Source organism: Aythya ferina (assembly GCF_964211825.1).
Source record: "Aythya ferina genome assembly, chromosome: 2".
Taxonomy (NCBI): domain Eukaryota; kingdom Metazoa; phylum Chordata; class Aves; order Anseriformes; family Anatidae; genus Aythya; species Aythya ferina.
Genome location: NC_140297.1, coordinates 20,661,389 through 20,681,352, shown reverse-complemented (window position 1 = coordinate 20,681,352; position 19,964 = coordinate 20,661,389). Strand labels below are relative to the sequence as shown.

General features: G+C 34.5%; 1 protein-coding gene across 2 annotated transcripts in view; it reads left to right on the top strand.

Annotated features, from left to right (window-relative positions):
- The window catches only part of MALRD1 (MAM and LDL receptor class A domain containing 1), a 264,634-nt gene extending 249,974 nt beyond the window's left edge, over positions 1-14,660 (top strand). For both annotated transcript variants that reach the window (XM_084510831.1, XM_084510832.1), the window contains 5 exons: positions 1,843-1,925; positions 2,016-2,106; positions 11,660-11,735; positions 13,383-13,439; positions 14,215-14,660. In XM_084510831.1, the coding sequence (XP_084366957.1) occupies positions 1,843-1,925; positions 2,016-2,106; positions 11,660-11,735; positions 13,383-13,439; positions 14,215-14,331 (424 nt within the window). In that variant the 3' untranslated portion in view covers positions 14,332-14,660. The remainder of the gene's footprint in view (positions 1-1,842; positions 1,926-2,015; positions 2,107-11,659; positions 11,736-13,382; positions 13,440-14,214) is intronic.
- The last annotated feature ends 5,304 nt before the right edge of the window (positions 14,661-19,964 follow it).

Genomic DNA, 19,964 nt, shown 5'->3' with positions numbered 1-19,964 from the left:
GCTCTAGTCTCTAATGCTAGGCTTCATTAATATACCAGTTACTAACCTTGAACAAAGTAACTCCTTAACCGGAGAAAACTCAGGTCTGTGGTACAAGATGGATTATACAAATCTTTGCTATCTTTGTCTGAGTAGGCTTGGTACTTTTCATACAGCATGGCCCCATAAGTCAAAACAAATTCCACATCAGTTTCTTTTGGTCTTTGGTGAAGTCATCTTTCTCTAGTCATCCCTGAGACTAGGATATAAATCTGTGTTCAGACACAACCTGATCCTTTCAGGATTCTCCAAAATTTCAGTGAGGCTGCAGACATATGCTTGATGCTCCTATCATCCTAACTGGCCTCTCCCTACATACATCTGAACACACTCCGTTGTTTTCCAGGAAAGTGAAATACTCCCCTCTCTCCAGAATGCCTCAGTTAACCTAGAGTGCAGCTGCTAGGATACAGCACATAGACAATAACATGTACTAACCCATGAAAAACAGCTCAGCATTCTTTCTCATGTGTTCAGATAAAACAACATTAATTTAAAGATTGAATTGTGTATATAAGAAATTTCATATTATACATATAAAGGTAGGAGAGCAAATCACAATTATGAAGTCACATCATAAAAATTGGTGACTATGAAAAAAATGTTGATATTACAGTGAGAAAGCTGCTCAGTGTAAAATTCCCCCAAATTAATTGCTTGTGAAAGTGTAAAAAGAAGACACGAGAAGTGAAATTATTTTCCTATTCATGCAACATCAGTAGGACTGAAACTGGATTACTGCTGTCACTTCTTTCTTAAAAAAAAATAATAAAATACAATTTGGAGTTCTTAAACCACCAGTCACTCAGATAATTGAAAAGCTGATAGAAGTTAACCCAGTGAGACAGTCACAGTGGGATTCAGATCATTAAATGTGATGCCTGAAATTTAGTTGTCAATACACAGCTATGCCTCTACAATATAAAGAACCTTTACAGTGTAAAGTACCCTTCACACTAATCTTGATTTGGGGTGTGTACGTATAGGTACCTAGTGCAATTTGTGATTCCTTGGAGTACCCAGAAGAACTGTGTGGAGCAATCCAAATGGCCACATCTCACCAGAGGCAGACGAGACCCAGTTCTCTTTACCCCGGTAGTGAAGGACAAAATAAAAGCTACTAGCCCAAAGCTAAAACAAATAAAGAGAGAAATGATACACACTTGGGCACTGTAATTAACTGTTATGCAAGAACTTTAAAGCTCATGTCAGTTTGTATTTTGGTTCCTTCAAATTAAGATTGCATTTGAATTAAACAGCAAATTTACTATAATTTGATATGGTTACAGTTGTTAGCTCAAATTGAGTATTTAGGTTTTGAAGAGACATTTGTTGAATGGATATCCTTTTTACAATGAAATAGAAAAACAAAAAAAGAGACAGATATGGAGAGAAAACTTTCTCATCTCTAATTGTGTATCTTTCTCTATATTAGGGTCCCAGATCCCCAGTTCAGAAATGTATTTAACCCTCACATGAGGGAAAGTAGGGAAATGAGAAGTGAAATGAGTCAGATTTATTTTACTGTGAGGATAACTATACTATGTCAACATGGGTAAGGAAGACAATTCTAGTCTGAATTTTGATGGGTTTATGTTTTGTTTTTGTTTGTTTTGTTTTGTGTGGGGAGGATTCTTTGTTTCATGTATTTCTAACTTAAATTTCATTCTATAAGTCTTTGTGACTTCTTATTGAGCTTTGGTCACTGGCAGAAAAGCTTGAAGGATTTTTATTTCTTCTTTGCTCATCACAGCTTATGATTCTTGCTTCTCACTTTTTCAGAAATTTTTGTTTTATTCACAGATGTGGAAAAGAATGGAAAGGAAACCGTTGTCACATAAGTGCTAAGCCTCTTCAACCTCCAATTTCAAGTCTCCTTCGAAAAGGTGGGTCTGGAAAAAAGAAATATCTTTCTATTCATTCTTCAAGTGTTTCCTTTTTCTTATTACTGCCTTTGATTGCTCTGATTTTTGCAGATATTTGGATTGGGTTGTGTATCAGTTTCTTGCTGATTAAAATTGCAGCTGCTGCCTTGTGTTTCCTATGGAAGAAGAAAGAGCCTGAAATGTAAGTGAAACTTTTATTTTGTGTAAAGCAGACACAAATGTGGCACAAAACAATGGCTAACTGCCCAGTCTCCTTGGTTTCAACTTTTAAATATCCCCACGGTCTGTGTGCCTACATATGCAACACTAAACATAAAACCTAATTTTGCAACAACCTAGTTTTGATCTTAGTGGAACCCGGACTGGAGACAATGAGTTATAGCTTAACTTTTAGATTAGTTTGATTAAACTTTATATAATTATTCTTAAATTATAAAATTAATCCATCCTAAGAGCAGTAGTCCTGATTTTTGTACATGGCATTTAAATATGAAAAATTTGATGTATTTGTGGTTTCTTGAAATCTCTGGGGCTAAATTAGTTTTTTAAAGGCAGGTTCACAGCTCTTCTTGAAGCTACTGTTAAGAATTTTCCCTGGGGGAACATTTTTACCCTAAAGGAACGGTTTTGCCCTAAAGGAATGGTTTTGCCTTAAAGGAACAGTTTTGCCCTAAATATTTCAACACTTACAGACATACGAGAACTCTCCCTTTACCTGTCATAACTGGATGGAAGAAGTGTTAGTTTTTTTTTCTCCACTTTAAAAGACTAGTGTTTTGTATAAAAGTCTCTGATAAATTGGAAAAATACAAGCTGATAAACTGCAGAATCATGTGACCTTATCCACAAATGATTGTGTTTGTTTTCTCTCCTTTACTTCCTACAGACACTCACAATCTGATTTTCTGTTTAATTTTGTATTAGGCCTCTTAATCAGTGGTTCTTTAGATGTGCCTCACCAATGACATGTTATCTGTTCCTTCCACCCACTTCCTCTACCTCTTCATCTCACACCCATTGTCTAGTCTTTCACTAGCACCACCCCAGTACAGACTCTTGGCTTGTGGTTCAAGTACTGGTCTTACTCATGGTGAAGGAGAGCTCTAGATGGCAATTTTTCTTCCCGAATACATGTTTCTTCCATCTAGTATTATGCTTGCTATTAGTACTGTGTAAACAGCAAGTACTAATTAGTCATTATATTGACAGCCCACTGCATAGAGATCATCTTTACTGAATAAAGCAACAACAACAACAGCAACAAAACAACAAAATTGGTGTTGTTTTATTTCAAAATTTATTTCAAGTGCTTTGGATAACATTACTGGTAGTACTGGTAAAGGGATCTCTGTGTTTCCAGTTATTTGATTCCAGTTTATTTAAGACATACCCCTGACTGACGGTTCATTGTTTCACAGATCCCTTTTCTCTTAGCACTTCCTTCTCTGATAAGTTCTAGTTTCTCTCATCTTCCTAAGATAAGATTTTTTTTTTTCCTATTTTTTTATTTTCCTATAACATTTGTATTTCTCTCTCTGCCTATCTCTTTATGTATTCTGCTAGATCCTTTTCTATCAGCGGGTACCTAACAGTGTTGTCCATTTCAGGAATTCCTGTAGTGAATTGCCTTTCGCATTTTCGTGTTAGATTTCTCTCACCCCACATTTTTTTCTCCAGAATTCATCTTCAAATATGTCTCTTTTCCTTAAGCCTCTTCTTTGCTATAAATCTTTCTCTCTTTGGGGATGTTATCTCCCAAATGATCTACTCAACTGTACAGACTCCTATAATGATGTTATTGCTGCTGACACCTTTCCTAACACTGCACATTACCCTTGACAGATAGTTGTCTATAAACACAGAAGGAAAATGGGGAAGCAAGAACTTTTAGTAGTTGTGCTACTGTTAATTGAGTGCATAGCTTCACCTACTTTCTTTATGTCTGCTTCACCTTCTGTTAAGTGGGAATAATAGCATTGCCTTATCTTACTTCACAGAGGCTTTAAGAATTAATTCATTTCCATTTATACAACCTGCTAAAGTACACATATGGAAAAGCACCTCACAGGTGCAAGATAAGGTGTATTACAAGAGCTGCTTGATTTTATTTTTTGTAATTTCAATTAATATTTTTGCAAATAAAACTTGTTTGTTTTATTAATCATATTATTTTCTTAAGCTACTTTTCTTGTGCTCTAAACACCTTCTTTTATGATTTGCTTTCATGAATGTTTGTCAAGGTTTACTGCAGTGTCTTCTACTTCTCTTCCACCTTCATATCTCTATTCAGGGATTTATTTTTTTTTATTTCTTGTAATTATATACGCCCTAAAACAAACAAACAAACAAACAAAAACACCTAGAGAGGTGGGGATTCGAGTTTCTTTGTTTGCTTTTGTACATGAAAAGGTACCATGTTGCAACATACTGAACATTTTAGACTCTTGTTAGGTATGAAGTTAAACAGAGTTGAACAAGTATCTTCTCACTATTGCACTAAGGAAACAGCTCTGAAATGAAGAGAATCAGGTTAGATTGTTTACACAGAAGAGTTCATTCTGGTTTTGATTGTTTTCACTGGAGCCAAAACGGTAAATTATAATGATGGAGATTTTAACCCATGGTACAGAATCTAAATTTATATGTTCATTGTTTTTAATTATAGTTGACTTAAAATGTTAGTTAAAATGCATTTTATAGTCTTCATCAAGAACTAGTCTAACTACTGAATGATAATTTGATTGAAATTGTGAATTTGTGAAAACAATTATATCTGAAACTTTGAATTTGAGAACATAAACTCATCCAGATGGTCTCTCCATCTTCAACTACCTAGTAACTAGCATGATTTTGTATATAAAAATCATAGCTGGAAGCATAGCAGTAAACTAATGCAATTTATTCCTTAACTACTTAATCAGCAATCATCAGTGACAAGCCAAAATGTAGCCAGTGTTTGGAACTTTAAGATAAAGCTTTAGAATAAGAAGTGACTTGTGTTCGCATAAGGCTGGAAATGTACAATGTGACAGCACCACACAGAGGCATAAGATTTTTCTCCTCATTTTTTTAAAGGCAATTTGATGAACTTGAGGCATTAAATTATGCACACTATGCTTTCCTACAACTCATTTTTGTTTCAAAGGTTTGTGTCCACTCTTAGACTTCCTAGGTCATGTTGTCTTCTTAAAGGTGTTAGGCATTAGAGGAACTCCATACTCCATACATACTCCATACATAAGGTTGCCTGCTTGGCCACTTTTTCACAATGAAGCTTTTGCAAACTTGAGCAAAAGTTTACTGATTTTTGATAAATTCTTTTGCTGGCTATTTTTTAATAACTTCTGTAAGAGTCTCCTTTGTTCCTTCCTGCTATAGAACCACATGTGCAGGCATTTGTAGATGCTCCTCAAAGAAGCACACTAATGTGTGCTAGCTCTTAGAACATTTTTAAATGGAGTGCAGATCCATCTGTAGCTCAAAGAAAATGGCACAAGAGTGTGCACAAGAACTAGAGGAAAAGTTTCAGAGTCCAACAGAACTAATTTGTTTTTCACTAGCAAACTAGCCAGCAAGCAGAAGGGATAGGCTGGTGACTCCTTAGTCACCTGCAGCCTTAGAAAGTGTTGCTAGCAGTGGTGAGAACCTGACAGTTACATTACATCCTTCTTTTCTTCACTGGAAGGAGTGTTAGTGCCTTATCCCCTCTCTCCAACCCAGAAAGTATGTTCACTCTCTTTAGCAATAATTTCATCTCTGATCTGCAGGCTTTAAAATCTTCAGTGCCTGAGTGGGAGTTGCTGGAAGTCATCACATAAGTTTATTTACTAATGGACAAAAGCAGCCTGCCACATGGCTTGGCAGCAGTGGATTTCATTACCACAGTGGCATTCAGATATGCAAGCAACTTCCCAGATCCCAGCTGGGGATATGTGAAACTTTTGTATAGAATACCCAAATTGGAGGAAGCTTATGTTTCTCACATTCCTGTACATGCTCCAGAGATGACGTGTTCTAGGTTAGAAGGGAAGGCTGCCAGTTACTTCACTCCTTCAGTGGCATCTGTCTCTATTGACCGAATAGAAACAAAACTTCACTTTGGTTTTATTTATTGCAGCTGCCTTCTCATGCTTCATTTTACTTTCAAGAACAAAACACACACACACACACACACACACACACACACACACACACAGACACACACACACAGACACACACACACAGACACACACACACACACACACACACACACACACACACACAGACACACACACAGACACACACACACACACACACACACACACACACACACACACACACACACACAAAGAAACTCAAATGCCTTCTATCCAGCTAAGCTGTGTTTCTTTGTGATTGGCTCCAATGCAGTCAATGTCTTTGGATCCTTTCAGCTTGTTTCTTCTGTGCCATCAGCTGCAATGATAATGCACTAACGTGCTTAATGTCAAAATGAGCATGGAACACAAATTTTTCCAAAGAATACTCATACTATATTGTATCACACAGGCAAGAGAGTGAAAAACAGCACTTTGGAGAAAGTATTTTAGAATGACAGAAAATCATGGGGAAATAGGACACACAAATGTCATCCTTCATCCTGTTACAGAGGGACTCAAATACATCACTTAAAGACCTCTAGCAACATGGATTTGATGGCCTCCTCAGGCAATCTTGGTACTACAGATAGAAACTTTAAAAGTTTTTCTAACTGCTAACATGTCTTTCTGCAATTTAAGTTCAATACTTCATGTCCTTTTGCCATGGAGATGTACAAATGAACATTCCCCTCATCCCTGCAAAAATCTTGTTATATACTTGAAGGCAAATTTTATAGTCCTTACATTCTGCTTTCTTTAGTCTGAGCAAGCTCGGTGCTTTCAGCCTTTCTTCACAGTTAAATGTTCCTTACAAATATGAACATTCCCAGTTGCTGTCCTCAGTACCCTCTCCAATTAGGCCACATGGCTTGGAAGCCATGTGGAAGTTTGGTGTGGCGGAATAGATAGTGTATTCCAGGGAAGGTTCTCAAGGGACATCTGAAAGACTGCTAGAGGTGGTTGCTGCTATACTTCTGTTCCTATGTCTCAAAGTGATAAACAGATTATAAGATAATTATTTCAACATTTATTTCAGTTGTTTTCCACTTGTGAACTAGGAGGGAAACAGATATTCTTTGTGTGGAATAAGAGAAAAAGATGTAGTTGTGAAGAAAAAAAAAAAAAAAAGAGAGAGACATATTTGTTATTTTATTAGTCTAGTTTTTCTATCCTAATCCATTCCTTCCATAGATTTTTTTTTCCTGAAGCATAAAAAACAGTGCTATAACAAGAGATACTCGGTTCTTCCTGCTGTTATTCAGAGTTTTTCTGAAATTTCATGGCCATCACACATAGGAAAGAAAGCAAAGAAAATGAAGATCACATGCTGAAAGAATAGAAGAAATTGGTTGGTCTGGAGCCTTCAGTGTCACCAAGATACAAAGGACTATATATATACATATATACATATACATACATACATATATATACACACACACACACACACACACATATATACATATACATATACATATACATATACATATACATATACATATACATATAAAGTTTCCTAAGTGACCAAAACTGTAAAAGATACAGACCTAGGAAGCCCAGGCAGGATATTAATAACCTAATCAAGCAACCAAGTGACTTTTAGAGTGATTCCAAATTAAGCTTTTGGAGTGTCTTCCCTCCTTGCATCTTGTCTCCCATTTCTTCTGTGGGATATGCAAAACGTACTTTACTGTTGCAAATGTACATTTAGTTTAAAAAGTTTTATAAATGCTTTGTAAATTGAGATATTGAGTTATTGTTACTATTTAGAACAGAAGCTTTGAAACCAGTATAAAGGATTATTTTAAGGGATTATTTTAATTAGTATTTTAATTGTAATAGACTCTTAGAGCTTAGTGATATGGTTTAGTGAAGGACTTGTTAGTGTAGGTCAGAGGTTGGACTCGGTGATCTTGGAGGTCTCTTCCAACCTGGATGATTCTGTGATTCTGTGATTTTGGTTCACTAGAATTTTGTTGTTATAAACCTGAGGATAAACATTCTTCTGTATTATATATTACCTACAAAATTGTGCACTGACAAAGAGAAATACTTGATTTTTCTTTGAGAGGTACATGGAAAAGTGAAGAATTCTGATTTGCTACATCCAAATCAATCAAATCTAGATACTTTGATTTTCTAGATACTTTGATTTTAGAAATCATGATGTTACTCAACAGTGCCTTTCTACTCTTGAAGGTATTTTGTGGAGTATATAATTTTCTCCCATCAGGGTTGTATGGAAAACCCTATATGACAAGGTAGTATTTTTTGTTACTAAGGAATACAGATGACTTTAGCAAAGCTATGACCCACGTGACCTGGTGTGCATTCCAAGATGATTAATCCTCTCCTTTCCTATTGTGGTATTTATGGTTATGTTAGAAAACCCACCTCCCTATGGAACTTAAACACCCAATTTTGAGTCTTTTTTTGTCTTTTTTTTTTTTTTCTCCTTTCCTAAAGCATCATATGCTTGGCTTTTTAACACTAATTATTCTCATTCTCTATTTGTTACAATTTCCTGAACTTGGCATTTATGGCTTTTCTACATAAATGACATTTATCAACATTTCAAATTTATTCTGACTCATTGTTTTTGTGAGTGATGGGTTACCTTTGCCCTTATTGTAGAGTGGTAACACATATGTAACTTTTTTCCCATCATGAGACTTCATGATGGGCATATACTGTATGTATACTGTATATACTTACTGTAGCAATGAGGTTAATATTTCCAATGAGGGTAATATTTCAGTTATAACAAGTCACAGCAAGCACTGCAACAATTAGCTTAACTCAAGCTACTATAATACATTTAGTTCAGCTGCCCAATCAGGCAGTTTAAAATTAGGATGTAAACTGATGACCAGATGGCAATACTTATCCTACTGAGTAATACTGCACTTTTTTGCTTTCCTTAGCAGTAACTATATTGGAGACAGAGTAGTGGAGTGAGCATTACACAGCTTTACTCTAATAAGGAAAGCTTCATGTTTCTAATTAACAAAAAATATAATGTGTTGCATTTCTAGGGATGTACGTACAACATGTAAAGTAACGAGTGCATCATCTCACTTCCTAAGCACGTTCTTCTTCAGGCAATTACCACCTCATCCAGCTGATGGATTATAACATTTGTGTAAACATGTGACTAAATTTTCATTTGTATATTCTTTGAGGTCTTTTAAGTCATCCAAAAGATTTCAGAAATTTTTAAGGATAAGACTTTATCCTTATTTTTAAGGTATAGACTTTAAAATAATTTTTTGCTACATTCACAGAGTGCATCCCTACATATGTTTGTATAAATACCTTTGAATACGGGATATATATGCATATATGTATAGTCTATATGTAATATTCAAGGTAATACACTTAAAGTGACATCCAAAATACTGTTTTGAAAAAAAAAAAAAAATCCTAAGAACAGGATAGCAATTAACAAAGCTTACTCTCCACTTCATCTGAATCTGGGTTGTGTAAATTCAAACAATGCCTGTATTATGCACATAAAATTCCCGTGGTCCCCTCAGATTAGCTGCCCAACTACATAAGCTCTTTTGTGATTCAGACCCAAAGTGAAGGGACATCTGAAATATGCTGGACACTCTGAGCAAGTTTGAATTGTTATGCTTAAGAAAACCTCATACACACAGGCAGGACCACCATTTTCAGTTCTAAATACAGCAAGGAGAGAGAATTTGTTGAAGAAAATAGTCAATGCTTTTTTGGTGTTTTTTTGTTGTTGTTGTTTGTTTGTTTGTGCCCACAGTTTTGTGCAACACCCTGGTGGTTAATGGATTTGCAGAGGAAGCTGGAGACGTGTGTTCAGTCTCCTTTCCCTCAGGACACACCTAAGTACTCAGTGTGTTCTTGCTCAGATATGTAATATGTATATGCCTTGCACAGGTTCTGTAAGGTCAATGGGGGAGTAGGGAATGAAAGAGAATTAGAGCCATCCCTATTCATATCACTTCCTACCAGCACTTTAAAGGTGGTTCCCACTGTGAATTGTGTGACTCGTCCTTTGGAAGTGCCTCTGCTGACTATAAGCAGAACCTAAGTGTTTAATTCCTTATCATGTTGTTATCCCATACAGTTGGTTTTTGATGTCTAAATGAGACACCAGAATTAAGGCATGCAAATCTGGCCCTTTGGGCACTGTTTTACAAGCAAAGTCAAGTTTCTTGAAAACTTCTTATCTTGGTTTTCTTTTGGCCTCAGGTTTTGTGAAACATAGTGTGATTTTGGAGTAAAAATCTATTCTGTGTAATTTTTATGGGCTTTATTCAGGAGGATTAGTATGCAAATATACACTTAAGATGCATATAAATAATCCAACATATTATAGATTCACTAAACTAACTAAAAGCATCAGAATACCATGAATAATTAAGGTTATGATTAAGACCACACGAACAAATCAACAGGTTGAAATTTTCAGTTCTTCTCATTGTCATGACAGGTAATCAAACTGAATAATGAAACTAACATTAGAAGGAATCGCTTTCTGATAGTCCAGTGAAAGAATTTGAGGAGACATATCTTTGTTAGCCTTTCTTGCACCGATTTAACTCATAAGGGGATATATTTTTGTAGCCTACCTGTGTCATTGTTCTAAGCATCCATTCTGGTTTCAATTTTTTTGCAAAAGAAATCAAGTGGTGTGTCTCGCCCCCAGCTCTCACTGAGGAACAACAGCTTCCCTTCCCAACCACTCCATCAGCCGTATCTCGGTGGCTGCTCTTGTCCCTTCACTGCTGCCTTTCAGAGCCCGTCTAACAGTCAATAGGGAGATAATGCTTAAAGCAAATACAAATACAGCTTTCTGTATACACAAAGCTATGCATATGCTCTTAATCATAAAAGCATTAGGAAAAAAATACCCAAAAGCTAAATGGAGCTCTTCTGAAGTCAACCATATGGGAAAAAAAAAAAGATCTAGGTAGAAAGTGCTATCCCCAAATAGACATTGCTTTTGCAGAATCAGTAGCCACGTCTTTCATGATAAAACAAACAAACAAACAAACAAGCAAACAAACAAAAACCTTCCAGCTGAGGTAATGAACAGGAGACCCATAATTAGCACAATTTCTCCTATTTGTCTATTATAAATTGCTTATGGCATTGCATTCGATCATATTGGTATTCCAATAACTTCAGTGATTCTTAAAATATTCCTGACTTTCCAGCAAAATTATGAAGAACTCTTATAACTTTAGAACTTTCTGATTATTTAAATGGCCTAAAATGTAAGTTTTCATGAATAAATTTTAAAAGTTCATACACATTATAGCAATGCAATTTTTTAGCTAATATCTTGTTTTGTCTAATGTATAGCGGTACTTGCATTTAATGAATACTTAATAGCTTTATATTTTTTAACAGAAACAAATGAAAAATAATTATTTTAATGTATCACACTTATACAGAACATGGGTTTATTTTCATTAATTTCAGTAGAGCTCAATTGGGAATATATTTAGCCATCTTTTTTTTTTTTTTTTTTTTTTTTAAAAAAAAAAAAAAAGGCTTTTTCATCATGAAATTACCTGGTTCTTTGACAACTTGTGTGATATTGTGTTTTGTTGCTGTTGTTTTTCTTGACTTTTCAAGGAAACTAGAGGAACCGACTAATACTTCATTTGCCAACCCATTGTATGAAGACCTTAATTCACCTGGGAAAGCAAAGGTAAGCAGCAATAGCTGTTCCTATACATTCAGAAAAATATGAGGTTGTTAATATCAAATAGTTTTCCCATTAAAACAAACTGTGTAATTCCTCACTAAATGCTATTTAATAAAAGAAGACTAAACTGTTGCATCACTCAGATCAGTTCCAGTACATTTTCAGTACAGAGGCAGATTTGAAATCAATTCAGTTCTGTGAACATGTTTTAAACAAATACTGGCTGTGGGCTATTGAATCCGAAAAAAAGAAAAAGAGGTTTTACGTTAAGTATTTGGCTAAACATATCAAAGAAAAGCTCACTGGGACTTATGTCCATGTTTTGCTTCTGGAAAAAAATGAAATTAAATGAAATAAAATAAAACAAAACAAAACAAAATAAAATAAAATAAAACAATACTACAAACATAATACATGATTTACACGATTCATCACTCAAATTGTCTTTGCACACTCACATAAATTTAATAAAATGTGCATTACTGTTTCCATCACTATAAAATTCATCTTGAAACTAAACAAACAAGTCTACACACTATCTGATCCTTGACCATGTTTTTCCTTCATGCCATTTGGTGATCATCATTAAGAGACTTCTGTAGTAATAAAAAAGTTTGCGAACAAAATATATGTCTAAAAGTGAACATAGTGCAGTAAAATATTTCAAGGCTAGATTTAACTATCACATTAGAGTGGTAGCTAAACTTTATGTTTTACATGTAACAAGAGAAATATAATTGACTTAAAATGTAGCTGTCTGCTATTTATTGTTGAAAATAATACAGACCTTGGATTTACTAGGAACCAAATAAAATTTAAAACATCTTCAGTTTGATACTATTAGCATTGAAATGATTAGGTTTGGTTAGAAATAGAAAAAAAATAAAATTTCCTTGTCCTTTCCACAGTCAATAATATAAGATTCCACCACAGTTTTGAACAGGATTAATTATGTCATCTCATTTACTTTTTATAAAAGTTTTACACATGATTTTAGAGAGATTAGATCAAGTTAATTCACTTATAGGCTTGGATTTGTGAGAGCTCCACGTTGGAAATGTTCCCATCACAATAATGTCCAATTTATCGGGACATTTGTATTTTAGTTAAAATAGATTCCTGACATGCTTCATTTAGTAGCAAGCTCAAAAAACAGAAGCACAATATCTGGAGAGAGATTTTCATAGAAGACAGCTCCAGGCACTGTGTTTGAAGTCCAATGCTGTACCAGATTTTCCTGTTTTCCTTAAGGCTGTGAATATATGTGTTTTCACTAATTCTTCCTTTAAAGGAGAAAACAGGAGTTATGTCAGGAGTTTTGCCTAAGACTGATGAACCTTACATCCAAATGACGTATCACCAATCAAAAGATACTATAAAACATGAGCAACAACTCTTATCCCAGACTGAATACCCACAAGTTAAGTATTTGTGGGCATCTATATTTCATAAAGAAAGAACAATTCTCACTGTACTTTTTCTGAACATTTAAACTATGCAAACCTAGTGTTGACACACACTTGTCTACACTATTGTTTGCACTTCTGCATTCACAGGGTGTGTTACTTTGACAACCACATGGAATGGTATTTCCTGAATATCACTTGCAGCTCAATAAAAATATTCTGAAACAGTTGTGTCTTTTTACAGTCTCCCGGGTACACCACCTCACCCACTGTTCAAATCAGTGTTTCTCCATGGCATGAGGTATGTAATAAAATATTTCTCTTCTAAAGTAGGATATGTGTTGGGCTATTAAATAAAATGCTATAGTAGAGGTAATAGAAAGAAACTACTTCAAGTTAAAGGTATACTGTTGTTCATTGTATTCACACCTCTGGAACTCTGAGAAAGATGACCAGGGCTGTAATGGCCACCAAGGTCCTCAAGATAGAAATTTCATCAATACTATTTAATGTAGCTGCTTGTTATGTCATACAGTAGTTCAAAAATTTCCAGTAAGACAGATGCTGAATAAAATATTTAAAACAATTAAAGTCCTTGCCTGAAGAGTTCATATTATATTTTTTTTTCCTGATATGTTCATCAGCCAAGAAACTTAGAACTGTTAATGAACTGAAGTATCTTTCAAGAGATATATGTCTACATTGTTTCTCCTTTAAATTACAATACCATGTAACAAAATTAGTGACCTACTTTGGTTACATTACTGTACATGGATTCTCCCAAAATAATACTATATGTTGGAGAAGGAGCTCTGCAGACAAATAAAACAAAGTGGGAACAGATGCAGAAGAAGGTTAAGTGATTTAGTCAGGTGTAAATGGTTGATGATGATTTTTGGTGGAGCTATGCTATCTTTTGTCAGCTGAAAATCTGGTCTAGAATGTTAAGAGATTTTATTGATTTATTTGAACTTACTGTATTACTTTGACACTTGGAAATCTACAGCCATTTTTATGCTCTAACTAATGAATTGAATTAGTTGTTTCTTTAAATTTTGTTCTGTTTTTACTTTTAGTATCCATTTAATGAAGGTGTGAATGCTACCTCTTTTCTAAATCCTCTCTATGGTGAGGCAACAGAAGACATGGAGAAATTATGGAGTTCCTTGAAAATAGACAAAAAACAGGATTAATATTGCTTGTGACTCTGCCTGAAGATTTGTTCTAAAATCTGAAAGTATGTTATGATACTGCAGCATTTGCAATATGATGAATAACTCTCTACATAATAACTCTTTTATTGGTATAATTATATTCAGAATGTAACATTACATTAAAATGGAATCTATAAATATATATATATATAAATCCATATATACATATGTAGTCTTCTTTCATATTTCTGTTGATGCAGAAATGTATTGGTAACTATAACCGTGAATTCATTTTACATTTGGGCAATTTAAATTCCAGTATGTTAATAAAATGTTTAATCCAATCCAGATTCCTGAGGTCTGAGAATCATAATTTTGTGCCTATTATTTGAGAAATGATGACAAATATTTCTGTAACAAATATTTCTGTATTTTTATATTAGAAAGGGATTTTAAATGGCTGTTTTAGTGTTCCAAGGGGCAGAAGAAAAAGGGAAGTATTTTTATAATTAGAAGCATATCAAGCTAATCAAAAATGGTCATAAATCATGGATATGAATATCAGCTCAAGTATGTGGTTCAGCAATGTGACATACTGGTATGTACATTTATTTTAACTAAGTATATTTATTGTTAACCTTGAAAGCCATGTCTGACCAAATTCCCTCTGGTCAGCTCTACAATGGTTACCACAGTGCTACTGGTGTTTTTAGCTTAGTGATTTACAGAGAACTGTCTTTTCTAGAGAAACTAGAATATAGCATCTTCTATAATGCCCACTTTAATTATCTAGTGGTCGTTTTCAATTTTAAGGTTTAAGTGTTCCTGCTGTGCTTATGTTTTCTTCCCTTACTGTATTTTCACTTAATTTAAAACCCATTGGAAAGTTTCAAAGATATATAGTACTCCTTCATACTTATTAAAATAAACATCTGGATAGCAGATAGTATCTGTGTTAATTTAGGGAAATCTGAAATGCTTGACATTTATTAGACTTTCAAGTCTCCACACAAAAAAGCACATGGAAGCCTGGCTTCATTCCATCATTCATGAGACTGCTTAGTTTTGGGTGGTGGTCTTGGGTTTTGGTCTGTTTGTTTGTTTTTCTTTTATTTTTATTTTTTTCTTAATAACACAATAGTATTCATACCTGGGACCACAGAACAACTTTTCAGATGATTTTTTCTTATTAACTGGCATATTATTTCAAGGTTAACAGAAGTAACAAGGCACGATTCACATTGATATTTATCCATCATCCTCTCCACACCTTTCTGGCTCTGAATCTCTGCTCTGAATCATAGAAACATAGAACATCCTGAGCTGGAAGGGACCCAGAAGGATCATTCTAGCTTCACACAGGACCACCTAAAAACCAAACCATGTGTCTGAGAACGTTGTCGAAACACTTGAACTCCAGCAAACTCAGTGCCTTGACCACTTCCCTGGGGAGTCTGTTCCAGTGACTGACCACACTCTCCATGAAGAATCTTTTTCTAATATGCAACCTAAACCTCCCCTGGACCCATCCCCTCAGGTCCTATCACTGGTAAGTGATAGGTGATAAGTACCTCTGCCAAATTGTAAAACTATATTACAGTTGCCTCTCTCTTATTTAATCCCCTGTAGCATTCTCAATTCTTCCCCAAACTCTATAGCCTACCCAAAAACTTATGCCTCTTGAGCTTGTTTTCCTGATATGTCCTAACTACAGATCAAAAAAGGATGTAATAGTTAAAATGCCTGGCCCAGAGCTACGTGTGTGCTGAGCAGATGCAGTATGTTGGCTGGTTGGCCTGTTGGCAGCACACTGCAACTTCTCTCCCTCCATGCCCTGAAGCTGGACTGTTGTTTCCTGCCTTGCTGCTGATTTTAATGAAGCTGGTCAGAGCTTCACATGTTTCAGGCACACACCTGCCTTAATGCTGGGTTTTGCTGGAAGTGACTAAAAGTTATTCATGAAGGCTTTAATAAGGAACCGTAGCAAGATGATCACACATGCTGTTTTCCTTCTGAAACACGATTAATAAGACAGAAATATGGAATTTGTTTATTATACTTGTTAAGTTGATACACAGAAAAGGCTTGATACAGCAAAGTGCCAAGTGCCTCCAGCTCCTGAACTCTCTGGTATTTTGATTAAATCTGTGTGAGATGATTGCTCTCTGCATTATAAACAGGCATTGAGCATTCCTAGAAGATCAAGCCCATGTAGTCAAATTCTCATTTATTTTGCAATAAAGTGACAATGCTTTCAGAATTTTATTAAATACTGAAATGCTGGTTATGACATAGTCCTTAAATCTCCAAGCATGATGTCCTAACTATGTCTTTCTGTAAAAAAAAAAAAAAATAATAATAATAATATTATTATATTACAAGGAAAAAATTGGTAACGGTAGAATTTTAGCACGTTTTTCCTTATGAAACAAAATATATTTATTTTATTTATAAAATATATTCATTTTACTTATATTGGTACTCATATTTTAATGTCCTGTATGGAAACATATGATTTGTGATTATAAAGAATTATTGTAAAAGCACTCAGAGAATGTATTTCTCATCAGTAGCTGTTTCCTTAGAGAATTGTCACTATTCTGTATTAACTCCAAAGCAAGCTAGGCCTTTACTAAAATCATTTTCCACTTTTATGTTTATAGAATATTTTTAAGTAAATTGTTAGCATTCAGACTTTTCATCTTCCTGAACTTCAATTGTTTTTCACTATTTTTATTTCACCCGGAACAAAAGATTCACTTATATCCACTCTGCGGTAATGGTCTCAAACTTAACAGCCTGACGAACAACAACCCAAAAACGAAACATTTAAGTTACAGATAAAAATTATACTTTTTATGTCAGTTTTGGAAACTTGGCAGTACTTTGAACCAAAGCAGTAGAATTCAAATTTTCATTCAGACTTGCCACAAATTCACTTTCAAGATCTAAAGAAAATGTCAGAGAGAAAGAATTTGTTAAATATTTATACATAGGTTTCTTACATCTCCTAGTTAATAATAGTCCTTGACTAAATAGCCTCTCTAAGCTCATGCAAACTCATTAATTCCACAAAAATGAATTGTTTCCAACAGAGGCTTGTTTTCTGGGAGTAAATTTGAAGATGGTTCCTCTAGCTAGATGATGAATACTGTAGTTAGTCTAGTTTAATGTTGTTTGTACATTAATGAATCAAGGAAATAGCAGAAATAAATTGCAAGACAATTTTTTAACAAAACCTAATACCACTTTCAGTGTGGTTAATATGCTCTGTTCAGAGTTGTATCTCCAAAAATCCTGGAGTCATGAAGAATATAGTTTCCTGATTTTGGCTAATCTTTTTCAATGTAAAGCATAGTTAGAATACATACCAGCAACCAAGTTTCATACATAGCCTCTTATTTTGTTGTACCTTTGACCAGAAGGTTGCCACCCTTGTTCAGAAAGGTGGCTGTATTATGCATGTTCCTGCAGCAGCCAACCACACATCAGAAATGCCAAGCAAGTTAATGTTCATCTTTCCATTGTAATTCACCATCTGTAGCTACAATCATTCTTAAAGGAAATATTTCATGCTTGAAAAACATGGATTTTTTTCTATAGATTATTCATTAATAAGTAATTATTGTTAATTATTAATTATTATTAATCATTAATGTTTTTCTATAGATTAATCAATATGTGGCAACTAGGCTATAGTAAACTGTAAAGTATAGTAGACATTGTGAGTTTGCATTTTAATTTGATGAGTATACTCAAAGTATCTTAAACATGTGGGGAAAGGAATAGATCAAAACAGTACCTTAATTGCACAGGAATATACAGTACAAAATTATTTTTTTATTATAGCCCCTCCCCCCCCCCTTTTTCTTTGTCCTCATCTTAGTATGGCCAAAGAGCAACATAGACTAGAAGTGGAGATCTTAAAGGATCCTAGAAGAGGGTTCAAGAACATAACACTTGAGTTAACTGAGCATTCAAGAGGTGAGAATGGAACGTGGTAGATAAACAAGAGTTGCTCGTGGTGTGATGCTGGATTTCTTGCAGTGCTTTTCTATGGACCACAAGCCAAAATATGTGTGTCTCCTAACGCAGATTCAAACTACCAGAAAGAATTTTCCATTTTGACAGTTCAATTCATGTTTTTTAAATGTATACATCTGCTTTTGAACATTTATTCAAAAAAGCAGTTAATGTGCCCTTTTATTTATGAATGAGGTTAATTTATTATGCTTTGGGGAAGAGCTGGTCAAGTTCAGATAAATGTTTAAGCAATAGGATGAAGCCAAAAGCATTATCACCTACAGGGGAGGGGTGGATATTCTACTTTTCCAATGAAAATGTGAGTCTCTGAGAATAGTCAGCAGGCATGCCTGACTGGGTTAAAAGGGTTTAACAGAGCACAAATGAGCACAAATTATTCATGGGAATTCTTTAATCTTCTGTTTAATTATGTGATCATTCCTAAAACAAAGACTTTGATTGATCATAATGGCAGGAAGATGTCAGTTTGCACTCAGCACAGTGATTAGCATACAGCTACAAAGAAAAAGAAAAAAAAAAAAAAAAGTGTTTTAATGCTTTTTGCATGTTTTAAAAGTTTGAGATGCTAAGTCTAAATAATTTAGAGGTAATTATATGTATTTTTTTTTCCAAAGAAATCTGTTTTCAGTTCATTCCTTATTTCAATCTTTAATATCGAATCCTACTTCTTCAAGTCACCCATTTTTCTTTTTTCAACCACTTAATACAGATCATAAAAGTATTTTATGTTATATATGACATGTGAATTTATAATGCTTTATTCATCATTGTTACAGTTTTGATAACTAAGACTGAAGGCAATTGACTGAGCAGTAAGGAATATTGACTTTAAATACAGTCACTTGATACAGTTTACTGTATAGACTGTTAACATTAGTAATCTATTTGGTATTCACATGGACATGTTAGCAAGAAGTGGACATTAATAAGCACTACATTACAATTGGTCTCTTATGAAACTGTGTATTACGGCTACATTAGTAGTTAAAATATTCTACATGATTCGTGTAAAGTGTTGTCAGGGAATTAATAATGATTTGCTTCTTTTTGAAAAACGGGGCTGTATTCATTGTAACAACATGATTAATCATGTAATAAATTAACTCAAGGAGGTAAGTAAGACTCTCAGAGTTTTCTGCTGCCCTGAGTTTAAATGCAAAATTGCTACTGACACAAAGCAAATCAAAAGGATAAAGGAATACACTCCTAGGTATTTTAATACCAAAGCTCAAATATCTTGAAGATAAAAAGGATTCGAATTCTTGGCAATTTGACTGCCTTATTCTTTAAGTGAATTCTCTGGATAACCTAGAGAAAATTCAGTGGCCAAAGAATGCTCTATTTCAAAAATTCTGGTAACTCATAATAATTTCCTTTGCATAGCAAGGCAATCTTTTTTAAGGAGCAATGTTGCTGCACATTAGCAACACTTCAGCTGCTACTTTAAACCACTTAAAAACCTACTTATTTTTTAGCTTCATGGACCTCAGCTTGAAGTTCTGTTTCTCAGAGGTGAGAGTTTTGTAAAGCAGTGTTGATACATTTTGATTTACTCTCATTTTATTTTCCTGTTTGCATGGATTTCTATCTCACCACCACTTATTGTCGTTCTTTTACCCTGCTGGGCA